The sequence below is a fragment of the Muntiacus reevesi genome, chromosome 2 (assembly GCF_963930625.1).
Source record: "Muntiacus reevesi chromosome 2, mMunRee1.1, whole genome shotgun sequence".
NCBI classification, from domain to species: domain Eukaryota; kingdom Metazoa; phylum Chordata; class Mammalia; order Artiodactyla; family Cervidae; genus Muntiacus; species Muntiacus reevesi.
Window position 1 is genome coordinate 62,328,354 of NC_089250.1, and position 15,332 is coordinate 62,343,685.

Here is a 15,332-nt window from a genome sequence, read left to right on the forward strand (position 1 = left end):
AAAGTCCCGTGACGTTTTTGACTTCCACAGAGGAAGTGGGAAATGACCATGATGAAGAGAAAGGAGAAGGGTTGGGTGTGGCTGGGCAGCTGGATAGTTAAGAGACAGTGAGATGGAGGTGGAAAGCTCTCGCCTTCCCTTGTATGTGTGTCCCAACAAGTTCATGGGTGTGTTCTAGAATGAAAAAAAGTTAGGCAACCCTATTAGCAAACATGGGTCAAACTACAGATAGAAAAAGCCTCTGAGGGACTTCCTTGGTGGTCCAGTGGCTAAGGTTCTGAGCTCCCAATGCAGAGGGCCCGAGTTCAATCCCTGGTCAGGGAACGAGATCCCACATGCCGCAACTAAGACCTGGTGTAGGCAAATAAGTAAATAAGTATTAAAAAGAAAAAGAAAAAAGCCTTTGAACCCCAAATGGGTACCTCTGCTGATTTAAGGATCTTAGTATAAAATCAACTCTGTAGCCTATTATAAAACAGTAATTCAGAGAAGCCAAAGTAGTGTGTGATTAAAGATTTAAGGATGAAAACACAGATGGCAACAGAATATATACTGCATTACACTATTTGCATAAAGTTAAAAGCATGCAAAATAATACTATATACTATTTAGGGATATTTACAAATGCAGAAAAAGTTAGGGCCATGTGTGAAAATGATAAACACCAAAATCAGAACAGTGGTAACTGGTGAGAAGGGGAGTAAGGCAATGAAAGTATCAGAGAGTCAACTACATGTGAAACATTTTACATTTTAAGCTGAAATAGGTTCAGAGTACGTACTATTTTTTACATGTTTTTTCATGTATTGTATATTTAAATTTTAAAATTAAAAAATAAAAATTAAAAAATTTTAAAAAATTAAATTAAAAAAAAATTTAAAGAGCCATCTTTCAGTTCAAAAGAAAATCTCAGGATCATCACAGGAACACAGGTAACCCCAGATTTCCTGCACATGTTTAAGCTGAGGCTTAATCAAAAAACCTGAACAAACTTCAAAAGCCTCCCTTTGATCATCTCTGGGAGTCCAAGTTAAGTGGTGGGAATTATCATCAGTAGGATTTATGCTGCCATTCACAGCTGGGGTTATTTAATGAAAAGGGCAAAATATAAACTAAGGTGCTTTTATCAGAGAAGGGGGCTGGCTCAGCAAACAAAGCATTTCATGAAGACAGCTGCAGCAGGGGTGGAAGGACGGAGGCCCCACTAGCTGGGGTTCTGGAGTTCAACTGCAAAAAGAAGGCCACCTGGAGGGCAAGAGAGCCACAAAGACAGACTATTAAAAGGAAACAGGGAGTTCACCCAGGAGCAGCCGGAGAGACAGGTGGGAATGCAGGCCCACTCCCCAGGCTGGAAGCCAGCCAGCAGGACAGTTAAACAGAGGAGGCAGTTAAACAGGGATGTGGAGGCCCCGGGCAAAGGTGACAAGTGCCAAAAAGGAAAGAATACTTCCGTGTAACCCCAACCTTCCAAAATACTTTAAAACAGAAAGATTTTACGCAAGGAGAGTCTCCACTAGAGAAGGGTAGTCAGGTCACCAGTCCCCAGACACTCTGCTGGCTCTCTTTTCGTCTCCCCAATCTCACCAGCACAGCTGCCATTATGCCTGGCCTCAGAGGCTCAATATTGACTCAGAGCCCTGATGCACAGACAAAATTCCTTTAAAACATCCCCATGCATCCCAGTTAGAGACAGAAGAGTGGCTAAGAATATGAGGAAAACTAAACACACAAGAAAATATTAGAAGTATAAAAATAAATGGGGTTAAGGAGTACAATTTAAAATCCAAAGATAAGTATCAATATATTTCTAGATATATAGAACAGCCACAACAATGAGATATACAGCTATCACAGGAGAGATTAAAAGTGACCTAAAAATTAATTACCTGGATGTGTTACCTTAGTAATCATGAATCAGCTTTTCTATATATTTCAGCAGAATTAAATATTCTGAATTTTTATATAAATAAAAATTATATTTTTCTGAATTAATATTTTTCAGGGTGGAGTTTTCCTTCCCTTTTACCCACTACTACATGCAGCCATTTCCTCGTCCCTTGGAAAATTGGTTTTTTCAAGGACATAATTCCCTTATACCAAATAAAGAGATTTTTCTAATCACTGAAGCTGTGTCTACACACTTTTGCATCCCCAAAACCTAGGGTGGAGGGTAGGGAATGAATTGTCCACCCCCATTATATTTTCAACTGCTAGCCTCAACACCTTTCAAATTCAGGAACCTACCCACCAAATTCACAACCATCTAAGCATATCAGAGGATGGAGGTTTTTATCACTCCCTATCAAACCACCTGAAGCTTTCTAACATAAATTCTGAATTCCAAATGAGCACAATCTCAGCAGAGGACAGACTAGACCAACTTTGTTTTTGTCAAGCGAGGCAGATGTAAAATGTCATGTGAACCAACTGGTCACACTCGATCAGCACCCATATTCCACATGCTGAAGCTGGAGATGGGGGTGGGGATGCAGTCTTCCCTCTCTGCACCCTAGTTTTCCAGGATGCATTTCGGTGCAGATGGGCTTCCCTGGTGGCTCAGACATTAAAGAATCTGCCTGCAATGCAGGATGTCTGGGTTCCAGCCCTGAGTCAGGAAGAGCCCCTGGAGAAGGGAATGGCTACCACTCTAGAGGAGCCTGGTGGGTTACAGTCCACGGGGTGGCAAAGAGTTGGACCCAGCTGAGCGACTAACACTACTACTACTACAGCTTCATTACCAGGGATAAAAAGTCTCAAATTCCAGCAAGACTAGAATACTATCAGACTATATGATATGGGCCCATTCTGACAAAGTGGGAAAGATTTGGAATCAAGAGTAGTATGTTAGTATCATCAAAATCTGTCATTTATTCAATAGGATGAGTTAAATTTTGAATCACTACAAATGAAGACTTATTCTGACCAAGAAACCTAGTGTTCTAGTAGGCTGAAATCTGAGGATGTAGAAACAAAACTATTCCAAATTTTTAAATCAGTCTTGGTGATACCAGATAGCACACTCTATCTTGGTGTGCTAAAAACCACAGTATTGACAATAACTCATTTAATTTTCTCTCTCCCTCTTTAAATCACACAAAGAAAAAAAAAATTTATATGTTTCCATATAAAGTCAGAAATAACTAAGAACTGAATTAAAATTATTGGCCCTCTAAATTAAAAGTATCTCTTTTACTGACACTAAAGCCTGACTTTGTTAGGAAACTCACTGAAATTTAGTTTCATTATTTCCCTATAAGCTTCTCCTACCATTAAAAATTGTTTTAATTGGAGTATATGACAATTGATCAGGAGAAAAAAAAGGAATACATATGATGTTAGCATCTCTAATCAGCTTTCATTAAAACACATTTCAGTATTTTAATGAAACTGGTTGATTTATTAAAGAACACAGATGAACATCTGTTTCATCTAAGAACACAGATATGGTTGATTGTGTTCTTAGGTGAAAGCTACTAACCCTCCCTTAGATATTCACATATATCCCATATACATACAAATACACACACACACTGGTGAGTATAGACATGGATCTATTTTCTATTTTTTCCTCCAGTGTTTTACACTAAAAGCTTTCAAACTATAGAAAAGTTGAAAGAACAATTCAATAGAACATCTAGATCCACCAACTGTTAACACTTCCACATTTTATCTCTATACACACAGACAAAAACACACCAGATGCATTTTTTTCCAAAACCATTTTAAATTAAGTCACAGATATCATGGCCCTTCACCCCTAAATATTTTAGCATGTAACTTCAAAGAACAAAGATTGGAATTTACATACACAATCTATCTTGGGAGAAGAAAATAACTACTGCTATTTTATCTCTGAATTCCTCTGCTTAGAAATCTCATGCCCAGTTATCTCACCACTGGCCTTCCAGGGAATCCTGTTAAAGCACTCTGTGTGTGTGCTGTTGTGTCCGACTCTTTGAGACCTCATGGAGTATAGTCCTCCAGACTTCTCTGTCCATGGAATTTTCCAGGCAAGAATACTGGAGTGGACTGCTATTTCCTCCTCCAAAGGATCTTCCCAAGGCTTTGGGAATGACAGAACCTGAGTCTCCTGCACTGGCAGGTGAATTCTTTACCACTGAGCCACCTGGGAAGCCCTAAAACACTCTACATTAGCCCCCAAATATTTTCTGTTCTCTTCCAGCTTTCTTGAAATATAATTGACACATAGCATTATATAAACTTAAGGTATACATGATGGTATAAGCTTAAGGCTATACATACATATTGCAAAATGATTATTACAATAAGGTTAGTTAACACATCCACCACCTTACATAATTATGTGTGTGGGTGGGGGGAACGAGAGTACATTTAAAGCCTATTCTCTTAGCAACTTTCAACAAACAATATGATATTGTTAACTAAAGTTACTGCATAGTAGACCTCTGGAACATAATTATCTTGTATCTGGAAATTTGTACCCTGTGACCAACATCTCTACATTTCCCCCATCCCCAGCCGCTGGCAACCACCAACATGCTCTAACCTACGAATTTGACTTTTTTAGATTCCACATATAAATGACATTGCACAGTATTTGTCTTTCTCTGATTTATTTTACTTAGCAAAATGTCCTCAAGGTTCATCCACATTGTCACAAATGTTCCATTAGTTTAAGATGTATATTCCCTGGTCTTAGTGATATTTAGTTTCTAGAAGGTATTTCTTAATTCTTTAAGGGGGGAAATCAAGGACTCCTTGAGCGCTGGTAACAAATACGGACTTTCTTCTTGGAAAAAAAGGCATAGCACACACACACACACACACAATTTTTCACATTTCAAGGATGTCTGTAGACCTATTAAACCTGATAATGGACTCCAAATAAGAAATTTTAGTTTAGATATTTTAAAAATATTTAAGATATTTTAGTTTAGATATTTTAAAAATCTCTTTAAGGTCTTAAATTCCAGAATTCAACAAGTTTATGTTATTGATGACCAGTGCACAGAAATGCAAACAGCTAAATCTGATTCTATTGCTTGATAACAGAAGTGAAAATGAACCATAAACAGACAATACCAATGGGATGCAGCCTTCACTCACTACAGTCTAAATCCTCTCAGTGGCTCCCAGCCAATCAATGAGGACTGCAGCCAATTTTTAAAATAACTACATGAATAGTACACATGGTTAATCTGTTAACTCTCTCAGAACCTAGGAAAATGAGAATGAACCCAATACACAATTCCCCTGGGCTATTACATATGTCTCTTAACAGGCATTTAATACATGTCAAATTTTCCAATTAAGATTGTTCTCTGCAGAGTAACAGAAACTATATTGAGAATCCACTTTTACCTTAGACAAGCATAAGACAGTGAGTTAAAAGCTATATTCATTTCCCTTTAGAAAGAAAAACTGGTGAAAGCAATGGAGGATTTTTAAGGGTCTTAATTAATGTAACAGCAATTCAACTCCATTTGCTCCAGAAAGTCTGAACTTGGATAGGTAAGTAAATATTAAGCCACAAAGATTAAGCTGACCTTTCTGTAAGTAATTAGTAAAGCCATCTTGTTGGTTTGGGTTTGGCCATTCCAGAGATGGTTGAATAAGCCAGAAGCTTTACTCCCACTTCTTAGGATTTTAAGGCAGTTGATCTTTCAGTACATGACCTTTGTCCCACCCACTGACTACTCACCACAACTTTATTGAAGTCCTGGATTGCAAAATACAGAGCAATGGCAGTGAGTGCATCAGTGATCTGTCAGAAGAAAGAGAAATGAGGAAATGAACCTACTAAGTGTAGGAGTAATGGAATGCCACCAGAGTCGGTAGTTTTTAGATGGCAGTAGACTATTTAGTACTGCATTCTTATAATCAGGAAGAAAGTCAACCTTCACTTTGACCACAAAGATAAAGCCTTTTCAGGGAGATCTGAACCAGAAAACTCTTGAGGATTAGGACCCACTGAGGCTTACATCAGTTTGGTATCCCATATCTGTTCTGTAATTGCAAGGTATTTCAATTTTCTATAAAAGGAAAATAATACCCATTGCTTTGCAGGGCTGACCCAGGTCAAGTGCTTAGCACACAGTATGTCCTCAATAAGCCACAGCCATTATAATTATAAAGGAAGACCTCAGTGGACCTCTTACTTGACCCAGATTTTCAACTCTAGATCAGGCAAGTGTTTCAAACCACTGCACTCAAAACACAGCCCCATTGTCTTAATTTTAAGGTTCTCGCCCTGAAAGTCTCATCTGGCCTATGTCCTCTTCACAGAATCCCTTGGCAGAATGCTTACGAAATTCAGGATGCCCTCTCCACTGGCGCCACGATTAAAGATAAACATAGAATCTTGAAGCTAGAAATTCAAGACTACAAAGTCCAGAAATGAAATTTTTAAAGTAGAATGAATTAGAACTGGGCAGATGTCAGAGACAACTCCTCACACATCCATTATACTATCACAGTCCTGTGAATTCACATTTAAAATAGCTTTTTGCTTCTATGTTCTGAGAAATTTCTGAGCTCCTAAAATAGACTTTTTTTTCCTTAAAAACAAGAGGATAAAGGATTTTAAAAACACATACATATTGATTTTATGTATAAGGTTACTTACCATAAATACCAATTCAGCATAGTCAATCAGAAAATGAAAGAGGTATATTATTAACGGAGTCTGCGGGAGAAAAACAAACAAATTAAATCTTACTATTGCCAGTTTCCAGAGTAGGGGATAGGAAAGAGGCTAGTCTGTCAAGAAAAATCTCTTCTTTGAATAATGTTCTATGCTAGTTTGCCAACATACATATAAGGGAGAATTATTTAGTATCACTTGAATCATCTTGCGCCACTGGAACTGACTATCTGCTGAATAGACTAAAGAGAATAAACAAAATCTAGTACGTTTTAAATAGGCTTCCCTAGTGGCTCTGATGGTAAAGAATCTCCCTGCAATGCATGAGACCCAGTTCTATCTCTAGGTGGGGAAGATCCCCTGGAGAAAGGAAAGGCTACCCACTCCAGTGGAGCCTGGTGGGCTACAGTCCATGGTTGCAGAGTCGGACATGACTGAGCAACAAATAACACGTGTTAAATACCTGTTGAAAAACTGTTTACACAGTAAAGGTATGAGATAAATTTTAGTTTTAAGACATACTATATAACAGCCAAGGGACACTCTATAACAGAGCAGGATTACTGAACTCATACAATAAGATGGAAAATGCTTTCCCTTCTTCTGTTCTCTGAGATGTTCTATGTGATTAGTGTCATTTCCTCTTCAAACAGTTGGAAAAATTAACTCACCATCTCAATCTGGGTTTTCTTTGAGAGATTTTAAATTACAGATTCAATTTCTTTCACAGATAAAATGCTATTCAGATTTCCTTTTTTTCTTTGCCAATTTAAGTAAGCTGTTGTTTGCTAAGAATTTGTCCATTTCATATAAATTTTCACCTTTTCTGGCATAAAGTTGTTCATAGTATTCTGTTAGTGCCTATAGTGCTCTGCCCTTTTTCATTCACAATGTTGGTAATTTGCACCTTTTTTTATCTTAACAAATTTTGCCCGAGATTTCTTAATTTTATTAGTCTTTGAAACCACCAACTTTGGGCTTTAATGATTATTATACTTTTCTACTTCACTAATCTGTGGAAAATTCTGAAAGAGATGGGAATACCAGACCACCTGACGTGTCTTTGAGAAACCTGTATGCAAGTCAGGAAGCAACAGTTAGAACTGGACATGGAACAACAGACTGGCTCCAAATACGAAAAAGAGTATGTCAAGGCTGTATATTGTCACCCTGCTTATTTAACTTAAATGCAGAGTACATCATGAGAAACACTGCGCTGGATGAAGCACAAGCTGGAATCAAGACTGCCGGGAGAAATATCAATAATCTGAGATATGCAGATAACACCACTCTTATGGCAGAAAGCAAAGAACTACTAAAGAGCCTCTTATGAAAGTGAAAGAGGAGAGTGGAAAGTTGGCTTAAAGCTCAACATTCAGAAAACTAAGATCATGGCATCTGGTCCCATCACTTCATGGCAAATAGATGGGGAAACAGTGGAAACAGAGGCTGACTTTCTTTGTTTGGCTCCAAATCACTGCAGATGGTGACTGCAGCCGTGAAATTAAAAGATGCTTGCTCCTTGGAAGAAAAGTTATGACCAACCTAGACAGCATATTAAAAAGCAGAGACATTACTTGGCCAACAAACTACTTTGCCGTCTAGTCGAGGCTATGGTTTTTCCAGTAGTCATGTATGGATGTGAGAGTTGGACTATAAAGAAAGCTGAGTGCCAAAGAATTGATGCTTTTGAACTGTGGTGTTGGAGAAGACTCTTGAGAGTCCCTTGGACTGCAAGGAGATCCAACCAGTCCATCCTAAGGGAGATCAGTCCTGGGTGTTCATTGGAAGGACTGATGTTGAATCTGAAACCCCGATACTTTGGCCACCGGATGCAAAGAGCTGACTCATTTGAAAAGACCCTTATGCTGGGAAAGATTGAGGGCAGGAGGAAAAGGGGACAACAGAGGGTGAAATGGTTGGCTGGCATCACCGAATCAATGGACATGAGTTTGGGTAAACTCCGGGAGTTGGTGATGGACAGGGAGGCCTGGCATGCTGCGATTCATGGGGTCACAAAGAGTTGGACATGACTGAGCGACTGAACTGAACTTCACTAATCTCTAAACTTCACAATATACAATTCTTTCTTCAAACTTTTATGGGGATAATTGCTTTCTTTTTCTAATGATACCCAGATCACTGATTTTAGATTTTCTTCCTTCCTAACGTGGTCAACCCTCCAACAACATGGGGGTTAGTGGTACTGGCTCCCATGCAGTAAAAAATCTGAGTATAACTTTATAGTTGGCCCTCCATACCCATGGTTCTCCAGCCTCAAATTTAACCAACCTCAGATTGTGCAGTACTGCAATATATTTATTAGGAAAAAAAATCTGCATATAAGTGAACCTACCTATGCAGTTCAACCTATGTTGTTCAAGGGTCAATGCATATTCATTTAAAGCAATAAACTTTCCTCTGAGTATGGCTTTAGCTGTATCATACAAATTTTGATATGTTGTTTTATCACCTTCAGTTTAAAATACTCAAATTTCCGCTGAGATTTTTTTTTTGGAGACTAAAGTGTATAGTGTTTAATTTACAATTATTTTAAAGTTTTCTTTTTATATTTTTGTAATATATTTACTATTATAGTCATAGAAAATACTAGGTATTTTCAATGATTTCAATCATTTAAAATGTGTTGTGACTTGCTTTGTGGTCCACCATATGGTCAATTTTGGTAAGTGTTCCACATACCATTGAAAAGAATATGCATATTAACATTTTTTGGTGTGATATTTTATGGATGACATCTAGGTTGTTTGTTAAGCATTTGTTCAAATCAGCTATGTCCTTATTGATTTTCTGGTCTGTTTGTTATATCAGTGACTAAGACATATATGTTCAAATCTCTCTCTATGACTGTGGATTTGTCTATTTCTTCTTTTAGTCATGTCACTCTTATAGATTTTGAAGCTATGTAGTTAGATAAATTTAAGTATAGAATTACTATATCATCTGGGTGTTGATTTATTATTAAAAATAATTCTCTTTGCCTCTAACAAAGTTTTTTGTCTTAAAATGTTCTACCAGCTTCCACTCTGGGCAGATTGTTTTGCCCTCTGAGCGTTAGTTTCCTCAGCTATAAAACACATATAGTGACCTATTTCACATGGTTCTTGGGACAATTAACTGGTAGTATTCACAAAGTACTCAGCATAGTGCCTAGCACACAGTAAACCTCAATATGTTAGCTACCTAAGATCAACTTTTTACCTCTTTTTGAAAATAGGGGCCTCAGCTTTGCCTTTCCAAGTTCTAAAAGAATTAAACATTTACAACTATCTACTAATGGATTCTTTTTTGCATTTATCTTTGTCTGTAAGAGGTAGCAACCTGATATTTATATTACCAATGGCCTACTTTTGAAATGTTTTGATGCTTCACATAGTTTAGAATGGCACTAAATAGAACAGAACAAACTGTTCTCAAAAAGTCTATCAACATGGGGGCTTGTTTCCTTAATGAACTAACAAGTACATAGTAGTTAGTTTAACTGCATATTCCAACTCCCCTCCCCAGTTCTCACTTGTAGCCAACAAGGTCATTTCTTATTTCACTGAGAAAAGAGAAGCAATTACATAAGAACCACCTTATTTTCCCACTACCTACTTGATCACTTTCCTCTATCTATACTTATACTCTCTACTTTTCTTGTATTAACAATGGATGAAGTTCCATTCTTCCTATCTAAAACCAAATCCTCCACCTGTCAACTGGATCCCATTCCTTCCGACCTCCTCAAAGACATTGCTCATTTGATCTTGTTTCTTACATTCTCAACTTCTTATCCACAGAATTCTTCCCATCAGCATTCAAATACGCAGATCTTCATATTTTAAAAATCTTCACTAGACATCTCTATCCAGCTACCATACCATTTCTCTGCCCTGCTTTAGAGTGAAACTCCTCAAAAAGGTTGTCTCTACTCTGTCTTTCCATATCTTTCCCTCAATGTATGTCATCAAGTCGCTTGTCCCTATACTCTACTGAAATTACTGCTGCCAAAGATCTCAATTTTGGCAAATTAATCATCAATTTTTAGTCTAAATTTTCTCAACTTTGAAATAGCATTTGACATTGTTTTTGTTGTTGTTTAGTAACTAAGTCATGTCAACTCTTTCTGACTCCATGGACTGTAGCCCAGTAGGCTCCTCTGTCCATGGGATTTTGCAGGAAAGAACACTGGAGTGGTTTGCCATTTCCTTCTCTAGGGAATCATTCCCAACCCAAGGATCAAACCCACGTCTCCTGCTTGGCAGGCAGATTCTATACCACTGAGCTACCTAGTAAGTTCTGACATAGTTTTTACTCTTTCCTTAAAGCATTTAGCTTCCGTGAACTACATTATCTTGATTTTTCACCCTTTCAGCTCTATTTGCTAGTATCTCTTTCCCTTCCCAACCTTGATGTACTGGACAGCTCCAGGTCCTCAAATTCCTCTTTATGTAAATTCACTCTCTAGGTATCTCAGTTATCTATTTCTGTGTAACAAATTATCCAAAAACGTAATAGCTTAAAACAGTACACATTTATTATTTCACACAGTGCCTGAGAGTCAGGAATCCAGGAATGGCTTAACTGGGTGGTTCTGGCACAGAGTCTCTCGTGAGATTGCAGCCAAGCTGTCAGCTAGGGCTGCAGTATCTAAAAGAGCTTAAATATCTGCTCCCAGGCTTACTCATTTGGGTGTTGACAACAAGATTCATTTCCTCAACACTAAGGCTTCCTTAAGGTTGGTCATGACATGGCTTCCCCCAGAGAAAGTCTACAATGGAAGCTGTTAACTGGGTAGCTCTTGGGGAGATCATACCCCAAGACCAAAGGCCACTGCTACCTCCCTGAAATCCCGGATTGAGACCCTCACCTCCAGGTTGGCTACTCTACCTGAGACTCCACCTACTCTGACTGGGCTTACTACAAGGCCAATGTGAAGGCTGGCATGGCAGATGACTTTGGAAAGAAGTTTAATTCCTTGCAGGTTCCCATGTCGCAGCATAAATATACCATCCAGTTGGAGGCTAAAGAAAAAGATGCAAATACTGTGCTGAGTTCTGTCTCTCTCCAAGGCCAGGATTAAGGACTAGGAGACAGCTGGAGAAGATGAAGAACACAGTTCCATTTTATCAGTAACCATTAAGAACTTGAATGAAGTCTTCCCAGAAACCAAATTAGACAAGAAGTATCCCAATTTGTCTTATACAGGAGAAAGATAAGGCCCTCGTCTTAGAAACTCTGGACACTAAAAACAAACAAATAAACAAAAAATTAAATAAAACAATTATATTAAAAGATAGATAAAGAGGAGGGGTAAAAGAGGAGAGAAATAGGTGAGGGAGATTAAGAAGCACAAACTTTCAGTTGAAAAATAAATGAGTCACAGGTCTGAAATGTATAGCATGGGGAACATAATTAGTAATCATATAATGTGGTGTTGCAGAAGACTCCCGAGAGTACCTTGGAGATCAAACCAGTCAATTCTAAAGGAAATTAGTCCTGAATATTTATTGGAAGGACTGATGCTGAAGCTGAAGCTCCTATACTTTGATCACCTGATGTGAAGAAATGACTCACTGGAAAAGACCCTGATGCTGGGAAAGATCGAAGGCAGGAGGAGAAAGGGACGACAGAGGATGAGATGGTTGAACGGCATCACCGACTCAATGGGACATAAGCTTGGGCAAGCTCCGGGAGTTGGTGATGGACAGGGAAGCCTGGTGTGCTGCAGTCCATGGGGTCGCAAAGAATCAGACATGACTAAGTGACTGAACTGAACTGAATATCCTTGTATGTTGACAAATGACAACTAGACTTATGGTGAGCACTTAAAAATGTATACAAATATGGAGCCACTATGCTATATACTAGGAATTAACACAGTGTTGCAGGTAAAATATACTTCAAAAAGAAACAAAAAAGAGGTCAGACTAGGAGGGAAAACTGGATAAAGACAGTCAAAAGGTACAAATTTTCAGTTATAAGATAAATAAGTTCTTTCTAAGGATGTAATGTACAATAAATGATATAAGTAGCACTTCTGTAGTTATAAATGAAAGTTGTTAAGAGAGTAAATCCTAAGAGTTTGCATCACAAGGGAAAAAAATTTCTATTTCATTAATGTTGTATCTGTGGTCATGATTTCATGATGTATAAAAGCTAAATCATTATGCTGTATAAAACTTACACAGTGTTGTATGTCAATTACATCTCAATAAAAGTGGAAAAGAAAAGATACAGAGACAGATAGGGAGATATAGAGATAGAAAGAAAATCCAAACTCCTAACCATGTCTACAAAAAGTCCTGTATCATCAGGCCCCTAATTTCTTATAATTTATCTCTATTATTCTCCTTTGCTCATTCTGCCTTAGCAACACGGACCATCTTTCTGCCACTCACAAATGCCAAACTCTTTCCCAAATCAGGGCCATCATATGGCTTGCTTGATTCGTTTAGATCTCTTATTCAAATTTCACTTCCTCAAGTGCCTTCCCTGAACACACTAAAATAGTCATATATATGACCACCATTCTTTATCCTTTTACTCAGCTTTGTTTTTCTATATATAGTCACCATTTAAGGGAAATCACATTTTAAAAAATTTAGCTTTATGGAGGTATAGTTGGTATAAAAAAGATATACAACTTGACATGTTCTGACCTACGTATACACCAATGAAAGCATTACCACAATCAAGATGGTGAACATATCTACCATTCCCAAATGTTCACCTATTTTACTGTTCATCCCAAAGAACCAACTATATTTGTGTGACTTTCCATACTTTCTGTTTCATTTGTTTCCATTCAGATCGTTATTATTCCTTTTATTCTGCTTACTTTTGAGTTATCGTCTTTTTCTAGTTTCTTAAGGTAGAAACTGAGGTCAATGATTTGAGACCTTTCTTCTTTTTCAGTATAGGCATTTTACATCATAAATTGCCCACATATTTTGATAGGCTGCGTTTTCATTTTCATGCATTCAAAATATTAATTTCTCTTCTGATTTCTTCTTTGATCATGGTTTATTAAGGAATATGTTACTTAGCTTGCAAATATTTGGGGATTTTCCAGGTATCTTTCTGGTATTAATTTTTCACTTGATTCCATTGTGGTCAGAGAATATACTTTGTATGATGTCAATCCTTTTAAATTTAGAGCCTGTTTTATTATTCAGAATATGATCTATCTTGCAAATACACACTTGAAGGGATTATGTGTTTTACTGTTACTGGATGGAATGTCCAGTAAATGTCAATGAGGTCAAAATGGTTGGTGTATTGTTCAAGTTTTCTATATCCTTGTTGACTGTCTGCTTGTTCTATCAATCATTTACAGAGCGATACTGAAATCTCAGACTATAATTGGAGATCTGTCTATTTCTCCTTGCATTTCTACCCATCTTCATGGACTTTGAAACTCTATTAGGTGCATAAGCATCAGGACTGTTATATCTTCTTGATAAACTAACCCCTTCAGCATGATGAGATTATTTTCTTTATCCTTGGCAATATTCTTTGCTCTTTTTACTAACTTACTGTCTTTTTCTCTCAGAAATATGAGTATAATAATGCCAAGGACTGTGTCTTATTTTATACCCCTAGCATCTAGCAGGGTAGCTGGCATTTGGTGTGTACTCAATAACTCTTTGTTAAAGGAAAGAGAGAAGGGAAGAAGGTTGGAATACATATGCAGATACAGAGCGAGGCACTAGGAATAAGTGACCAAAAGGTGCCAGAACACGTTCTAAGCAACACATATCATAATGGGTAAAACAAGTACAGAGGCAGTTTCAAGAGTATGATATAAGTCATGAAAAGGATAAGCACAAGATGCTTTGAAAGATACAGGAGAAACATCTAACTTAGTCTAAGGTGATGAGGGATGGCTTCCTGGAGGAGGCAAAACCTAAGCTAGTATCTGAACAGCATGGTCAACCATAAAAAGAGAGAAGAACGGCCCTCTATAAAAAGACAACAGCATGAGCAAAGACATAGGTAAGAGAGAATATGGTACTAGAGCATAATAAAACCATGTCAGAACTCTGTCAGGGGTTCCTATTCTGTCTAGAAAACATACTGCCCAAAGCACACAGCACACTGAGCTCTCCTGGCTGCTAGGCTTTGCTTGTGTAAGCCCATACACTTCTGTTCCCAGTTTCTGAGTGGTGTGCTCATAAAGAGTCTCATAGACACTTCCCTGGTGGCTCAGATGGTAAAAGTGTCTGCCTACAATGTGGGAGACCGGGGTTCGATCCCTGGGTCAGGAAGATCCCCTGGAGAAGAAAATGGCAACCCACTACAGTATTCTTGCCTGGGAAATCCCATGGACAGAGGAGTCTGGTAGGCTACAGTCCATGGGGTCGCAAACAGTCAGACATAACTGAATGGCTTCACTTTCACTTTCAAAGAGACTCAAATTTTTCCTAACCTGCTTCTGCTAGCAGTTCTTGTTACTGAGGTTCAATTAGACAGTAATACAAAGATAATGAAGTATGAATACAAAAGAGTTGTTATCTCCATGAGAACCAAGTTGAATGCTTTAAAAAGACTAGATAGGAGAACCAAAAAACTGTTCTCAAAGTACATATGAGGGAGATAGTTGTAAAAATTAAGGACTAAATTGCCAAATTAGAAGATGTCTAAATGACCAAGCCAATAAAAAAGGGCGGGGGCTTTCCTGGCAGCTCAATGGTAAGGAATT

The 15,332-nt window shown here is 37.9% G+C and overlaps 1 protein-coding gene across 1 annotated transcript in view; it reads right to left on the bottom strand.

The window, feature by feature from the left end:
- Window positions 1-15,332, bottom strand: part of PIGU (phosphatidylinositol glycan anchor biosynthesis class U) — an 89,693-nt gene that overhangs the window by 70,224 nt on the left and 4,137 nt on the right. The window contains exons 3-4 of the mRNA XM_065921855.1: window positions 6,608-6,667; window positions 5,684-5,746 (exon numbers count right to left, since the gene is read on the bottom strand). Coding sequence (XP_065777927.1) covers window positions 5,684-5,746; window positions 6,608-6,667 — 123 coding nt within the window. The remainder of the gene's footprint in view (window positions 1-5,683; window positions 5,747-6,607; window positions 6,668-15,332) is intronic.